Genomic DNA, 17,487 nt, shown 5'->3' with positions numbered 1-17,487 from the left:
CTGTCTAGATTAGAGGAGAAAATAGACTTCCAGAGAAGCCAGTATTAAATGTTATAATTCATAGGCAGTGACAAGAAACTAATAGTTGCTCTATAAACTTGCCATAAAAAATGGAAACAGGGCTTCCCTGGTGGCGCAGTGGTTGAGAGTCCGCCTGCCGATGCAGGGGACATGGGTTCGTGCCCCGGTCCAGGAAGATCCCACATGCCGCGGAGCAGCTGGGCCCGTGAGCCATGGCCGTTGGGCCTGCGCGTCCGGAGCCTGTGCTCCGCAACGGGAGAGGCCACAACAGTGAGAGGCCCACATACCGCAAAAAAAAAAAAAAAAAAAAAAAAAAATGGAAACAGATAAATCTAAGAGAAGAAAGCTATGGAGTGTTTATGGCATAACTAACAGTCAGCAGAGGAACAAACTAAATAAATATGATAACGGTGTTTGAATGCTCTTTAGAATCCATTTCATTGTAAGTTAAGATAGTCTCCCAAAGAATTATCCTATGAAAAAAGGAAATGGTAGTAAAATGTTTTTTGTTTTTAATGAGACTATCAGGCTGCCTAATGTGCTTATTTTTAAATTAGATGGTACCCCACACACCCACATACGTGCACATTGTGTTTAATATGGTAGGGAAATCCCCTATTTTAAATTAGCCTAAGCAAATTCTTTTGAGATCTTTTATATCATTAAAAATGCTCCCTCGGGCTTCCCTGGTGGCGCAGTGGTTGGGAGTCCGCCTGCTGATGCAGGGGACACGGGTTCGTGCCCCGGTCTGGGAAGATCCCACATGCCACGGAGCGGCTGGGCCCGTGAGCCATGGCCGCTGAGCCTGCGTGTCCGGAGCCTGTGCTCCGCAACGGGAGAGGCCACAACAGTGAGAGGCCCGCATACCGCAAAAAAAAAAAAAAAAAAAAAAAAATGCTCCCTCATTTAATTTGTTTTTCAAGCTTTCCTAATGATACAAACCACTGGGCTATTTATTGAAAGTACAGCTTCTTGAGTCTGTTTCAGGCCTACTAAATGTGTAGTACTGTGGGAAAATTTTTATCATCGAGGACTTCTGGGGCCACTAACGTTTATTTGCTTGATAAGTTTACATCGTTATGGGTTTGATTTTTTTGACTAATAATCAAATGATGTGAGTTAACTGGTATTAAGTACAGATTCTGTGACCATTAGAGAGCTAAGTGTGTTTTTCTAAGTGTGTTTTTGAGAGTAGCATGCATGTAGGAAGGAGGAACAGTGGAAGACGACACTGAATATATAGATGGTTTAAGATAATGATATTAACCAACCAGAAGTATTCACCCATCCATTACTCCCCACTGTGAAAGAAATTTAGTAAGTTTTTGGTGTAATTTTGACTGAGTTTAAAAAGACACCTTGGGCTTCCCTGGTGGTGCAGTGGTTCAGAATCTGCCTGCCGATGCAGGGGACACTGGTTCAAGCCCTGGTCTGGGAAGATCCCACATGCCGCGGAGCAGCTAGGCCCGTGAGCCACAACTACTGAGCTTGCGCGTCTGGAGCCTGTTCTCCGCAACAAGAGAGGCCACGATAGTGAGAGGCCCGCACACCGCGATGAAGAGTGGCCGCCGCTCGCCGCAACTGGAGAAAGCCCTCACACAGAAACGAAGACCCAGCATAGCCAAAAATAAATAAATAAACAAACCAATGAACCGACATTTAAAAAAAAAAAAGACACCTTGGTTCTTTTTTTTACATCTTTATTGGAGTATACTTGCTTTACAATGGTGTGCTAGTTTCTGCTTTATAACAAAGTGAATCAGTTATACATATACATATGTTCCCTATCTCTTCCCTCTTGCGTCTCCCTCCCTCCCCCCCTCCCTATCCCACCCCTCTAGGTGGACACAGAGCACCGAGCTGATCTCCCTGTGCTCTGCGGCTGCTTCCCCTTAGCTATATCTACTTTACATGTGGTATATACACTAGAGGTTTTTTTGTTGTTGTTGTTGTTGCGGTACGCGGGCCCCTCACCACTATGGCCTCTCCCGTTGCGGAGCACAGGCTCCGGACGCGCAAGCTCAGCAGCCATGGCTCACGGGCCCAGCCGCTCCGCAGCATGTGGGATCTTCCCGGACCGGGGCACAAACCCATGTCCCCTGCATCGGCAGGTGGACTCTCAACCACTGCGCCACCAGGGAAGCCCAGTATCCAACTTTTTGTTGCTAGTATATAGAAACAAAATTTTTATGTATTGACTGTGTATCCTTTGTCCTTCCTATACTTACAAGTTTTAGTAGCCTCTTTATAGATACCTTGCGTTTGTCTCCATTGATGATCGTGTCATCCAGAAATAAAACCTGCTTTACTTCTTCCTTTCTAAGCTACATACCTTTTATTTCTTGCCTTACTGAACTAGTTAGGGCCATCAGTAGGTACAGTTTTGAATAGAAGTGGTGCAGTCACCTCAATAGATGCAGAAAAGGCTTTTGACAAAGTTCAACATCCTTTCATGATAAAAACTCCTAACAAGTTAGGTATAGAAGGAATGTAATATAATAAAGGCCATATATAACAGACCCACAGGTAACATCATAGTCAACAGTGAGAAACTTAACTTTTCCTCTAAAATCAGGAACAATACAAGCTTGCCCACTCTCACCACCTCTATTCAGTACATAGTACTATATGTCCTAGCCAGAGCGGTTAGGCGAGAAAACGAAAAGACATCCAAATCAAAAAGGAAGAAGTAGGGGCTTCCCTGGTGGCGGAGTGGTTGACAGTCCGTCTGCCGATTCAGGGGACATGGGCTCGTGCCCCGGTCTGGGAAGATCCCACATGCCGCGGAGTGGCTAGGCCTGTGAGCCACGGCCGCTGAGCCTGCACATCTGGAGCCTGTGCTCCGCAACGGGAGAGGCCACAACAGTGAGAGGCCCACGTACTGCAAAAAAAAAAAAAAAAAAAAAAAGGAAAAGGGTCCCTTGCACACTGTTGGTAAGAATGTAAATTGGTGCAGCCACTATGGAAAACAGTATGGAGGTTCCTCAGAAAATTAAAAGAACTGCCATCTGACCCGACAATCCCACTTTCAGGTATATCTCCAAAGGAAATGAAATTAGAATTAGCTGTACTCCCATGTTCATTGCACCATTGTTTGCAATAGCCAATGTATAGTATCGACCTCAGTGTCTGTTGATGGATGAATGATTAAAGAAAATGTTGACCCTTGAACAATATGGGTGTTAGGGACGCCAATCCTGTGTGCAATCAAAAATCTGCATATAACTTTACATTTGGCCCTCTGTGTCTGCAGTTCCACCTCCTCGGATTCAACCAACCACAGATCATATAGTAATGTAGTATGTGTTTATTGAAAAAAAAGAAAAATCCTTGGGAATTCCCTGGCAGTCCAGTGGTTAGGACTCGGGCGCTTTCACTGTAGGGTGCCTGGGTTGAATCCCTGGTCGGGGAACTAAGATCCCACAAGCCCCACAGTGTGGCCAAAAAATAAATTTAAAAAGAAAAAAATCCACATACAAATGGACCCTCACAGTTCAAAACTGTGTTGTTCAAGGGTCAATTGTATATACATTTACAATGGGATAGTAGCTATTTAAAAAAAAAAAGAATATCCTGCCATTTGTCACAACAGGGTTGAACCTGGAGGACATGCTAAATAAGTGAAATAAGCCAGACGGAAAGATAAATACTGTGTGATCTCACTTAGATGTGAAATCTAAAAATGTTGAGTTCACAGAAGCAGGGAGTAGCATGGTGGTTGCCAGAGGCTTGGGAGTAGGGGAAATGCGGATATACTGTAAAAGGGTATGAACTTTCAGTTACAAGACGAGGAAGTTCTGGGGACCTAGTGTACGGCATGGTGACTGTGGTTAATAATACTTTATTGTATACTTTACATTTGCTGAGAGCAGACTTTTTTTTTTTTTTGCTGTACGCGGGCCTCTCACTGTTGTGGCCTCCCCCGTTGCGGGGCACAGGCTCCGGATGCGCAGGCTCAGCGGCCATGACTCACGGGCCCAGCCGCTCCGCGGCATGTGGGATCTTCCCGGGCGGGGGCACGAACCCGTGTCCCCTGCATCGGCAGGCGGACTCTCAACCACTGCGCCACCAGGGAAGCCCTCCTCAGTATTTCTTTTTCTGCCTTCTGTTGGGTTATTTGTACATTTTCAAATAGTCAAGTTTAATTTACCCAATGTGATTTTGATCATCTCTTTGTGCGTTGATTGTTCGAAGGATTACAGTATATATCTTGGGCCCAGAACCTAATTATTTATTAAGTACTTTGTTGACTGAAGTAATATTTTAAAAATCCAGTTGTGAGTTTCGTTAGTGCTAAAATTCTCCAAGTACAGTTATTATTATTTTTTTAAATTTATTTATTTATTTATTTATGGCTGCGTTGGGTCTTTGTTGCTGCACGTAGGCTTTCTTTAGTTGCGGCGAACCAAGGCTACTCTTTCTTGTGGTGCACAGGCTTCCCACTGCAGTAGCTTCTCTTGTTGTGGAGCACGGGCTCTAGGCACGCAGGCTCAGTAGTTGTGGCTCATGGTCTCTAGAGCGTAGGCTCAGTAGTTGTGACCCACAGGTTTAGCTGCTCCACAGCATGTGGGATCTTCCCGGACCAGGGCCCAAACCCGTGTCCCCTGCATTGGCAGGAGGATTCTAAACCACTGTGCCACCAGGGAAGCCCCAAGTACAGTTATTGAAAAATAATACAAGCTTTTTAAACATACAGTCTATTAATATAATATTATTGCCACGTTTAATTTTCTCCAAAAATATTCATGAGAGTTCTTCATTCACCAGTGACTTGTTTTGCCTGGTCTACAAAAGGAGATAACTGCTTCATCTTCACAGTCTCGCCTAGGTTAATGCCTGTTGATATTATGCACCTTGGTTTTGCTTCTGAGTCAGAATTTTTCTCTTTATATATGACTTGTAACTCTAACTCTGTAAGCTTTGCATAGGGCCGGCTTTGAGGACAGTACTAAGTTTAAATGATTCCGTTTATATGGTAATAGTAGAAACAGTTAAATGACCCCAAGAGAAACTTTGCCTCTTCTGTGTAGTGTCAAAATGTTTCCTTTATTTCTTCAAGTTTGTTTCCTCCTCTATAAAATGAAAGATTTGAACTATTTGAACTGTGGCAGGTTTTTTTTGTGTTGCAGTATACTCTAATTTGGCTACATTCAGATTAATATAAACTAGTTTTAATAATTTATCAATTAACTCAGTTCATTTAAGGGTTTTTTGGTTTTGTTTCTATTGAAACCAAACAGATTTTAAAGCACCAGTAGAACAATTTGAAGAATATAGATTTTACTAATTTTCTGTTCAGGATGTCTGAGTTTTAATAATTCATATAGGTCCTAGAATATAGCTTACTTATATCTATGATACCCATTTATAGGAAATTTATAGTGTGAAGTGGTTAAAATTAGGCTTGTCAGTCATTGTGCTTCTTGTTGTGGCCCAGGTCCTGTTCCTGTTGGCCAGCAGCCTGTCTAGCCCAGTGCTGTGCAGTAGAGCTTCCTGTGGTCATAGAGTAGATAATAATAGTGCGGACTACACAGATGCACTATGTAGTGTGGTACCAACTTTAATTAATTTAACTTTCAACAACCATGTGTGACTAATAATTGGTCATCAGACAGCAACACAGGTCTAACCTCATGGCTACCCCTTTTATATGTAAAACCCACATTTTGGAATTTTTTCTGGATCTCTCAAGCAAAAACTTCTAAGAGAAAAAAAAAGCTTGTAAGAGGCTCTTTGACCTATTAAATCAGCTTGTAGAGGAGGAGACAGAAGGCTAAACAACTTGGAAAGAAAATGATATGTAAAGTGATAATTACAATATAGTATGATAAGGATTAAATCAGTGAATAGGTTGATAAAGTGATTGAATACCTGGGGGTTCAGTGAATGAAAATAAACCACTCTGGGGATTTTTAGTAGTAAGGGCTTAATTCAACTTAAAATAGAATTCGTTGTAAAATTACTGATCACACCTATCAAGTTCTTGGTTGAGTCTTTAGAAATAATTTCCAGACCAGTGCAGAACTACCAGAGAATCTGTTAGGAGCTCCTGCCACTGGAGCCATGCTGGGTGGGGTGACAAACACTTTGCCTCCACTTGGACTGCTGCTGGTTACCCAAAAAGCTGGAGGTTAGATACTAGTCTAGAGAAGATGGGAAGAAATATAAAAGTAGTTCTCTTTTCAGCGACAAGCTGAATGCACTTGAGCAAGAGAACTTCAGTTAGAAGCTCAAATTGTTAAATGAAAACTTACTTTAGGCTAGGATAGCCTCTCTGAGAAAAGGAATTATCTTATAGGGACATGGAAGAAACCAAATTGCGCTAATGGTGGTGCACAAACTTTCAGTAGGCTTTATTGCATACGTATACAGATAACCCTTATATATCCATTCTTTGCAGGTCCAGGATGAGAAGACGGATAAAAGAAGAAGCTAGTTGAACAGCTATAAGATGCCCAAATCTGGGTTCACAAAACCAGTTCAGAGTGAAAATTCTGACAGTGACAGCAATATGGTAGAAAAACCATATGGAAGAAAGGTATATGATTATGCTAAATATTTGTTGACTCTTTGGAAATTGTGAAAAAGACTCCTGATTTAGTATTTTTATTTATTTATTAAAAATTTTTCTAATTAATTATAACTTTTATTTATTTTGCTGTATTTTATTTTACTTTATTTTATTTTATCCACACCCATTGGCTGTGGGATCTTAGTTCCCCAACCAGGGATTGAACCCGGCCCTCGGCAGTGAACATTCAGAGTCCTAACCACTAGACCACCAGGGAATTCCCATGATTTCGTATTTTTAGTAACTGCGCATAAAATAAAAAGCCGTATGGATGCCAGATCCTGGGAGTGAGATTGTTTTTCATTCCCTAAAATAACAAAATCACCAAGATCACACAGTTACTTGAGAAATGATCATGAGGCTGGGGATCCAAGACCTCACAATCATTTGTCATCTCTTCTCCCTGACCCCTGGTACTGAAACACATGTACACAGTAGCCGTTCACTTTTCCATGTCTATAACTTTGGATAAATTTACATAACTTTTCCAAATTCAGTATATCTCTCTGTAAAAGAGAACAACAGTACTTTATAGAATTGTGACAGTGAAATGACTTAAGTGTTATACTCAGTACAATGCTTGGTATATAGTAAGTACTCAATAAATGTTAACCGTTTTTGTTGTTTATTATTAGTCATTGCCAATGACCCATGATTCTGCCCTTTTACATCTATCCTTTTTCATTACTATTTAATTTAGACCCTCAAAACCTTTATTTAGACTTCTGTAGTTGTCTCCTAAGTAAGTGGTCTCACTATCCCTAGTCTCTGCTTTATCTAGTTAGTTTTACACATTACCTTTGAATTTTTCTTTCTTTGGATTTTTCTTTTTTTTCTTTTAAGTTCTTTTCTTCCTATAAGCCATTTTCTTGTTGAAGGACATCTGAAATGTTTCCAGTTTTTGGCTAATATGAATAAAGAGTCTGAACATTCATGTAGAATCTTTTTTGAACAGCTTTATTGAGGTGTAATTTATATACCATAAAATTCACCCACTTAGTGTAAAATTCACGGATTTTTAGTAAGTTTATAGAGTTGTGCAACCATCATCACAATACAGTTTAGGCCATTTCCATCATTGTTAAAAGATCCTTATGCCCATTTGCAGTGTGTCCCTGTTCCCACCCCAAAGTCCAAGCAACCCCAAATCTGCTTTCAAAATCAGGACACGTAAGTTTTCAACTTTGTTCTTTTCAGAAATTCTTTTGGCTATTAAGGGTCATTTGCATTTCCATATAAATTTTGGGATTAGCTTGTCAGTTTCCACAAAAAAAAAGCCTGCTAAAATTTTTATAGGGATTTTATTGAATCAGTAGATCACTTTGAGTCGTATGTCATCTTAACATGTCTTCCAGTCCATCACCACAGAATCGCTCTCCATTTATTTAGATTTTCAATTTCCCTGACCAATGCTTTGTAGTTTTCAGTGTACAAATCTTGCACTTTTATTGTTAAAATATTAATATTTTATTCTTTCGGATGCCATTATAGATAATTTCATTTAGGATTTTTCACTGCTGGTATATAGAAATGCAAATATTTTTGTATACTGATCTTATATCCTGTGACCTTACTGAATTCATTTATTCTAAAAGTTTGTGGATTCCTTAGGATTTTCTACATATGGGATTATGTCATCTGCTTATAGACATAATTTAACTTCTTTTCCAGTATGAATACTTTTATTTCCTTTTCTTGCCTGATTGCACTGACAGTCTTTGTTTTTGATTACAGTGTTTAATCCACTCACATTTCATGTAATTATTGATAAGGTTAGGTTTATATCTGCCATTTTGCTCTTTGTTCTTATGTTTCAGGTCTTTTTTTCCTCTCCCGTCTTTGCTGCCTTTTTTTAAAAACTATTTTTCAGTGTACTATTTAAATTTCTATGATTTTTTTAAACTATGTTTCTTAAATTATATTCTTAAAATGTTGATCTAGGGATTATAATGTGCATGCTAATTACTACAGGTTAATATTGACTTAAATCCAGTATAATACAGCAACTTTGTTCCAGTATAGCTCCATTACCTTCCCTTCCTTTGTGTTCTCTGTGTAGTATAGGTTATATCTACATTTGTTATTAACTCAACAACAGAATGTCACAATTATCATTTTATAGTCTAATTTTTTAAAGAAATAAGAGAATTAAAGAGAAATATATATTTTTACAGTTCTTTGTTTTTACCTACAAATTTACCAATTTTGGCACTTTTAATTTCTTCCTATGAATTCAGGTTACTGTCTAGTGTCATTTCCTTACAGCCTATAAGAATTTTCCTTAGTATTTACTGTAAGACGGATCTTCAGCTGTGATTTCTCTCAGTGTTCATTGATCTAAGAATATCTTGATTTTGCCATTTTTAAAAAACAGGTTTTTTGAGATATAATTCACATACCATACAATTTACTCATTTAAAATGTAAAATTCAGTAGTTTTTAGTATATTTACAGAGTTGTGCAATCACCACCTCTGTCAATTTTAGGACATTTTCACATGAAAAAGAAGCCCTATGTACCCATTAGCAGTCACTCCCCATTCTGTCCCCAAACCCCACAGCCCTAGATAGCAAATAAATCTACTTTCTGTCTCTATAGATTTTCCTATTCTGGATATTTCATATAAATGGAATTCTACAGTATGTGGTCATTCATGACTGTTTGCCTTTATTTTGTTGGATATAGAATTCTTACTTGACTTTTCCTTTTAGTAGATTGTCATCCCACTTCTTTCTTGCTTTAAGTGTTTCTGATGAGAAGTCAGCCGTTAATTGTGATGAATTTTTTTTGTTGTTGCTCTTTTCTCTTTTGTTTGACTGTAATGTGTTTAGGATCCTTTTGCAGTTATTCCACCTGGGGTTTTTTGAGTTACTTGGATCTGTAGATTAATGGTTTTCATGAAATTTGGGGTGTTGAATTTACTGATTTTTTTTGTTTGTCATCTCACATCTGCTGTTGAACATACCTAATACATTTTCAGTCACTTTACTTTTCAAATCCAGTATTTCTTTGTAATTGTTTTTTATTCATATTCTCTGTTTAAGTCATTGTTGTCATACTTTAATTCTTTAAACATTGTTTTCTTCCTCCCTCCCTCCCTTCCTTCCTCTTTATAGACTTTACCAAACCTATCTTGGCCTACTCAGAGAAGTTTCCCTTGAATACTTTTTTCCTTGCTTTCCCAGCTGCCGTAATTTTTATTGAAAACTGGACAGTTTAGCTCATAATATTATAGCAGCTCTGGATTCTCATTATTTCCCACCTAAGAGTTGTAACTGTTGCTAGTTTTTTGTTTGTTTGCTTTTAGTAAAATGTCAGGTTTTGCAGTGTTTGTTACTTTGTCACAACCACTGGTGTCTAGGTTTTTGGGGGTTTTGTTTGTTTGTTTAGTCTTGCTTTCTAGGGGTTGCCCCATACCTACGTGGATTAGTTAGCAACCATTGGTTGGTCAGGCGTTGTGCTCAGACGTGAGCCAGTAAGCCTTACCATGAGCCAGTAAGGCTTCCACCTTCCACTGATAGATATACATGTGTGTTGGGGAGTGTGCTCAATGTTCAGGCATTTTTCAGGTAAGCCCTAGCATTTACTTTCTGTCAGGCTCACCCAGGAGTTCCCTCATGTGTGCAGGCTCCTCGTTGATTAAGGATGGTGTAGAGAGCTTGGACCCTTGTAGACCTCCCCGGTGTGTGTACACAGTCTCCCTGTCAGTGAGGGGTCTGTGCAGAGCTTAGCCCTTCTAAGGTCTTCTCCACGTACTTAGCCTGTCTGCCAGGGATGAGTGCCAGGGATGAGTGGCTATCTTATCTAGTGCCCCCGTGGCTCTCTGATTTCTGCAATCTCCTTGTTAAATTTCTGGCTTGTCTACTGGCTGCTGCTCCCCCACAGTGGGACCACAGCCATAGGCTAATAGAACTATGGGGGTTTTTTTCACTCCATTCCTTTCCTACCCTGCTTGCTATTTTTATCAACGGAGTGACTGGGTGGTGGGGTTTTGGCCTTCTGTGTCAATTCAAGTTGACTCTCTGGCAGCAAAGATGCTGGTTTTCATTGCCAGCCCCACCCTGGAACTACTTCATGCAAACTAAGCATTAGCCAGGAAATGAGAACAACCCCAGGCAAGAATGCCGAAGACAATCACTGTTCTTATCCATAGTTCAGCAGTTTTTCTTGTTGAAAATGCTTCTCAATTTGTTGTTTTTGTTCAATTTCTAGAGCCTTGAAATGGTGGTTTTCAACAATTTTGTCCAGGTTTATAGTTGTTCCTTGGAGAGATAAGTTGCCAGTATCTTCATTCTACTATAGACAGAAGTTTCCCCAAATATATTTTAATGTGCCAAAGGAGCGTGAGTTCACTAATTTATTCATTTTATTCAACAAACCTTACATAGGATGCTTATTGTGTTGTGTGCCTCTCCTATGACCCTTGAAATAAAAGTGATTGGTGGGACTTCCCTGGTGGTCCAGTGGTTAAGACTCTGCGCTTCTACTACAGGGGGCATGTGTACAATCCCTGGTTGGGGAACTAAGATCCCTCATGCTGCGTGGTGCGGCCAAAAAAAAAAAGGTTAAGGTTTGGTCTAAATCTTTATGAAGACTCTTAAGTAATTGCTCTATCTCTGTGTCTGAAGTGTTTTGCTCTCAGGACCCCTTGATACTTTTTAGCATAACTGAGGAGGCTAAAGGGCTTTTCTGTATGTGGGTATGTCTGTTGACATTTACACAATCAGAAATTAAAACTGAGAAAAAATTTAAATTTATTAATTGGTTTAAAAAACAGTATAACTGTTACATGTTAATAATATATTTTTATGAAACACAACTGTATATTCCAAGACAGTATCAGTGAGAAGAGTGTCATTGGTTTTGCAAATATCTTTAATGTGTGGCTTAACAGAAAGATAGCCAGATTCTCATCTGCTTCTGCAATCCGGATGTTCAGATATCTCTTGTCACGTAATCTCAAGACTCAAATACACATTCTTTAGAGAATGAGAGAGAAAGATACACTAACATCTTAGTGTTATTGTGAGCATATTTCTGACTTTGTATTTCCCCTGAAATGGTCTCAGGGACCATACTTTGTTCACACTAATGAAAGTATTTGAGTGTACAATAATGGGGCAAAGGAGAGAAGCAGTCAGTTCTAGGGCGTTCAGGGGTGGTCTCACAGTAGAAAAGATACCTAATCTGGATTCTCAAGTATGTGACTATGGCCTGCGTACCGCAAAAAAAAAAAAAAAAAAAGTCTCCTCAAAATTCTTCAAATATTTTATCCTTTCACTGCTAATCTGTGGAATTTTTTCCCCATTGGTTTTAGTTTAAAATTTTTTCCTCTGACATTTTTAGCTATAAATTAGCTATAATTTGCAAAACAAAATCTTTCATCAAACCTTTTCTGGTAAGCTAAAACCCGGGTTAAATTCATAAAGTGTGAGAGAGTGGATGTTAATCGTCTGCCTTTCTAAATAGCTCTGCCCTATCCTTTTCATCATCAATGTAGTTCAGACCTTTATTATCTCCTATCCCCATGATAACTGAGAACATTTCTTTTATTATTCAAGTGATGTAATAATGTTCATTAAAGAAGAATTAGAAAATGTATGTAAGAATAATGAAAATAGAAATTGCCTTGTCTGAGATGAAGCATCTGAGGTTTTACCCTACTTGCAAGCTAATTAGTTTCATAGATTATGGCAGAAGACATGAGACTCCTGGGTCAGATAGAGAGGAAAGCGTTTTTTCTCATAGCAATCGCAGTAGCCATATATCAGCATTTGCGCCTTTTCTCTGAGCCCTGTTTCTCACAAAGGGTTGCAAAGAAGGCCAGGTGACAGCTACATATACAATGGATTGTATTATAGGAGAGGAATCCCAAATCTTTTTAATGGGCAATAAATCTACCTGACCTTTGCCCTAAAGGGAGAAATTATTTATTATACTGAACAGTGAGCAGGTCTGATCTACCTTTTGCTCCAGAGGGAGACACTTTCTCTGTCTTCCAAGGCTATTCTCTATACAGATATCCTTGAAAAGATAGAATAAAGGGATTTAGTGCTTCTGCTTGCAAGATGTGCAGAAATGCAAGAGAGCTATAGAGAATTGTCTTCCAGCACACCTGTAATGCCATTACCCACAGACAGCCATTAACATTTTGGAAAAAAAAATTTTTTTTGGTTTATATACTTCAAGCGTTTTTTTGTTTTTTGTTTTTTTTCTTTTTTTCTAGGTAAATTTTTACCTCGTTTTTTTCCTATCTTCTTGAGTTGGTAAAGGCTACCAGCACATTGTTTAATATCAGCAGTGATAGAAGATCATTCTTGTCTTGCCATTAATACTTTCATTGCTATGTATGATAGCTGTTGTAGGTTATTGAAAGAAAATCATTAATATAAATGAAAAAGACTTAAACTATTGTAAAATAAAAAAAGTCTGACTCTGTTAGGTTTATTATGTCATGGATATGAAAGAAGAATGTGCCAGCGATTCTCTCCTGAATTGACAAGAGTATTTATACCATTTGATGATATAGAAATTTTAAGACAATCAGAAATAGCTATTTTTTTTGAAAGTTACTTTCCCCATATCTGAAAATAATTTTTATTGTTAAGATTCTCACAAAAACACTTTGTTCAACTAACACTTTTAAGGACAATTTTATTTTACAGAGAACAGAATAAGTTGGTAGCAGGAATGAATATTCACACTAATCACCATATTGCACAGGAGAGTATGATTGATAAATTCTTGTGAACATTTTTCATTTAACATATTAAATTGGTTTCTCTTGTTTTATGGCACAGAACAGTATCTTTACTCACACAAGTGCAAGGGAGAAGGGACATCCTAATGTTTTTCTTAGATTCTTTTTTTAATAACAAAGATTTGTATTCTAAGACAAATCTCTAGAACTTTGTTGGCTAACCATTTTACTAATCATGCCTTTTTGTTTCTGATTCTTTGACATCTGGGACCTCAGTGACCCTGGGGAGACTGCCCTTCCCAGGGCTACTCAGTTCTCAGAGATAATAAACAACTTATGTGTGACCACACCTTTCATATGCAAACCAACCAATCCAGAGTCCATCCCCAACCACCAACTCTATCCAGCTCTCACACTCTGGGCCACTATCCCCCTGCCCTAATAACAGTCACCCCAGAACCAGGTGCCAGACAACTAGACAAACAACACCTATACCCTGGAGTCTGCTGAAATTATGCAAACTAGCCAACCCTAAACCTGCTTGCTCTGCCTTGCCTTTTTCTTCCTGTGGAAACCTCAACAAAAGCTTTGACTCACATTTCCTTCCCCTCTCTCTGCTTCCTGAACCTCCTAGGTGCTTCCCCCGGTGGCACCTCATGGTGTGGCATGCCCCCTCTTCTTGGGAGCTGTGAGTAACAAACTCTCTTTTCAGTGGCAGCGTTCTCTTGATCTGTTGGCCTCACTATACCAGAATAATAATAAAATCGACGTTTTAAAACAACCTTATAAGCAAAAGGCATGCCTGTGAAGCTCCATTTCATTAGCAGAAGTAAAAAAACAGCTCAAGAGGATTTTCCTTTACACCTGGGAAATAATACTTTTATTCTTCACTAATCTTTACCAGTTAAGATATAAGGAAGTCACATTCTTTTCCTAATTTGCTAATAGGTTTATCAAGAATGAATGTAGGGTCTATTTACATGTCATTGTCACCTATTAACATCATAATAAGATTTTTCCTTAATCTTTTGATATAATGAATTGTCTTGAGGTTTTCTAATAATGAACTATTCTTATATTCTTTGGGTGAATCCTGCTTGATTATGATATATTATCTTTCTAAGGCACTGAGTTTGATTGGACAGTTTATTGTTTCATTTATTTCATAAGCAATTTAGTGTATAATTTCTATCTTGAACCCTTCTTTGGTATTAGTTTTATTTCGCACTTGTAAAATGGATTGGTTATCTTCTAATCTTATTTCTGTGTTGTAGTATTGTTTATATGAAATGGGAAATATATTTTCCCTGAATTTTTAATTTAAAACCTCTCGTAAAATCTTCTGGAATAGGTACCTTTTTTAGACTTAAAATCTTTGGCTATATATTGTTTTCTGTGATCATAGGTCTATTCAGGTTTTCTATTTCTTTCATGAGCCAGTGTTTAGTAACACATGTTTTCCAAGAAAACAATCCATTTTTCCAGGCCTGAAAATTGTAATTGTATAAAAATGAATACAGTATTTTTTTTTTTTTTTTTTGCGGTACGCGGGCCTCTCACTGTTGTAGCCTCTCCCGTTGCAGAGCACAGGCTCCGGACGTGCAGGCTCAGCGACCATGGCTCATGTGCCCAGCCGCTCCGCGGCATGTGGGATCTTCCCGGACCGGGGCACGAACCCGTGTCCCCTGCATCGGTAGGCAGACTCTCAACCACTGCGCCACCAGGGAAGCCCTGAATACAGTATTTTTTTGTAACTTTTTAATATCCCCTCTGGAATTGTATTTTAGGTCTCAATCCCAGTCTTTTTTTTTTCCTGGTTTTTTTTTTCCCTCTTCTTATTTTCATGATTAGACTCACTAAAAGCTTTATTATATTGCTCTTTTTGAATCATCTTTTCATTGATAAATTCTACTTTTTAAAAAATACAGTATTTTTTTATGCCCCTTCTTCCCACTCTTCCTTCCTTTATTTTCTGGCTTGGGTCGAAAGCTCGTGTCTTCTGCAGTCTGAGTCTACTTCTCATTTTTTTCTGAAAATCTCTATGGTTATGATATCTGTCATTTATTATCATAGTTTTTATGCTCACCTGCTAGGTGATGTGGCTTAGTTCTTAGTATCTAGCATGTTTTTCCAAAGGAGTTGTCATAACCCAGTTAGATGTGCTGTATGTACCAATTCAGATGTTGGATCATAAGAGTGAACTTGGCAATTGCTGTAGGCATAAGGGTAGGATACTTTATCTAAATGAGTGGACACATGGTATTAATAAAATACAATCTGCTTAATTCAATCTAGACTGTTTTTTCTTATTTATATATTTGTTTATTGGTGATGATGTCTTTCTTAGACATAGAGTTCCATTATATTCAAGATATTTTGTTTTATTGTTATTTTTCAATTTTATTACTAAGTAAAAGGGAATATGAAATAAGTTAGAAAACACATTATGATTGTTGAAAGTGGGCCTTAAGGACATTGAAGACAACGATGGTTTGTAGTAATACTCTTTCTACTTTATATAAAGTATTTTTTAATACTGTATTGCTCAGCTAATATTGTTTTAAGTTTATTCATATTTAATTTTTTAATAGAGTAAAGACAAGATTGCATCCTATAGCAAAACTCCAAAAATTGATCGGAGTGATATGGGCAAGGAGATGAAAGAGAAATCGTCCATGAAACGTAAACTTCCTTTTACCATCAGCCCATCAAGAAATGAAGAACGAGATTCAGACACAGGTAGGAAATTTTGTTGTTTTCTGGTAAAATCATAATCCTTCTTTTACTGTGATTTTCTTTATCATTCCTCGTTCACTGCATTTTAGAGAGAAATATTTGTATTTCAGAATTTCAGGGTTATCATTGGGGCAGAAATTCATATATTCCTCACCCAGATTTGATTTCTATCATAGATAAAAGCAATTAGCTTTTTTTCTTAGTCTCAGTTTATTACAAATTTCTTACTACTTTAAGAACTTAATTTCTTGGGGAGCATTTCAGTGAAGAAAATTTACTCAGTAATATGGAGCATTGATACGGTAGATTTGAGAAAAAGCTGTGGAGTTTTTGTGAACAAATTGCTGAACCCACCAAAGAAAGAAAGTTTAGGCATTTTAGATTCAGAAATGAATCAGAAATATGTCCCTTTCAAAAAAAAGAAGAAAAATATTGAGGCTTCCTAAGCCCAGTTCATAGTACTTTTTTCCTCAAAAACTTTTCCTATATCAGGAATGGTACTTGACATCAGTAAATCCCAGTTATTCATAATAGATTAAAACCTTATTACCACTATCTAATAAATTACTAGGTTGTATTTTAACCCTGAACTAATCGTTTCTTGAAACTAATATAAACTTGAATGTTCGTTATATGTTTATCATAATTGTTTTAGCCCCTGAATGAAGTATTGGTAATGAACTATTCTTAAGAATGTTTTAGTTTCACTCAAAGAAAATCAGTGTTACATGCTAAATTTATGTACAGAGATCATATCCTACTTTTATCTTTCTAGCCATCTTAATCATCAGTATGGGAATGATCTTGACTCCAGAATCTGTGAAAATAGACTTTTTGAAAGACTATTTTCAAAAACCTAGACTTTTGAAACTCCTTGTGCTAATCTTTAGAAAATACTTAATTTTAGTATACACTGTTAGTAAGTAGGTTTCCTTTTGTGTATTTGGCTGTTTCTCTTAGCTTGAACTAAAAATTTTTCTTAAACGCTTATGACATTTTTAAACTTTGAAAATTGCTTTTTTGAGTGATTAAGAAATTATGTGCTTTGTTCATTTTAAGTTACACTGTCTTCTAGAGGTTCAGAATCTTTCTTTCCTTTATTATTATTTTTGAAGCTTGAGGCTCCTTATTGTTTTATTTTATTTATTTATTTATTTATTTATTTATTTTTGTGGTACACGGGCCTCTCACTGTTGTGGCCTCTCCCGTTGCGGAGCACAGGCTCCGGATGCGCAGGCTCAGCAGCCATGGCTCACGGGCCCAGCCGCTCCACGGCATGTGGTATCTTCCCGGACAGGGGCACGAACCCGTGTCCCCTGCATTGGCAGGCGGACTCTCAACCACTGCGCCACCAGGGAAGCCCTTGACTCTCCTTATTTTTACGCATTGTTCTCAAGGTATTACTAGGTCACTTAGCTGAGAAGAAGGTGCTTCTGTGCCTTCAAATATACAAGATTTA

The 17,487-nt window shown here is 38.0% G+C and overlaps 1 protein-coding gene across 4 annotated transcripts in view; it reads left to right on the top strand.

Moving 5' to 3' along the window:
- ANKRD12 (ankyrin repeat domain 12) overlaps positions 1-17,487 on the top strand; it is a 111,329-nt gene that overhangs the window by 19,664 nt on the left and 74,178 nt on the right. For all 4 annotated transcript variants that reach the window (XM_082640121.1, XM_082640123.1, XM_082640122.1 and 1 more), the window contains exons 2-3: positions 6,422-6,559; positions 15,884-16,031. In XM_082640121.1, the coding sequence (XP_082496247.1) occupies positions 6,473-6,559; positions 15,884-16,031 (235 nt within the window). In that variant the 5' untranslated portion in view covers positions 6,422-6,472. The remainder of the gene's footprint in view (positions 1-6,421; positions 6,560-15,883; positions 16,032-17,487) is intronic.

This window comes from Mesoplodon mirus (genome assembly GCF_964341445.2).
Source record: "Mesoplodon mirus genome assembly, chromosome: 13".
Taxonomy (NCBI): domain Eukaryota; kingdom Metazoa; phylum Chordata; class Mammalia; order Artiodactyla; family Ziphiidae; genus Mesoplodon; species Mesoplodon mirus.
This window is presented reverse-complemented; position numbering and strand designations above follow the sequence as displayed.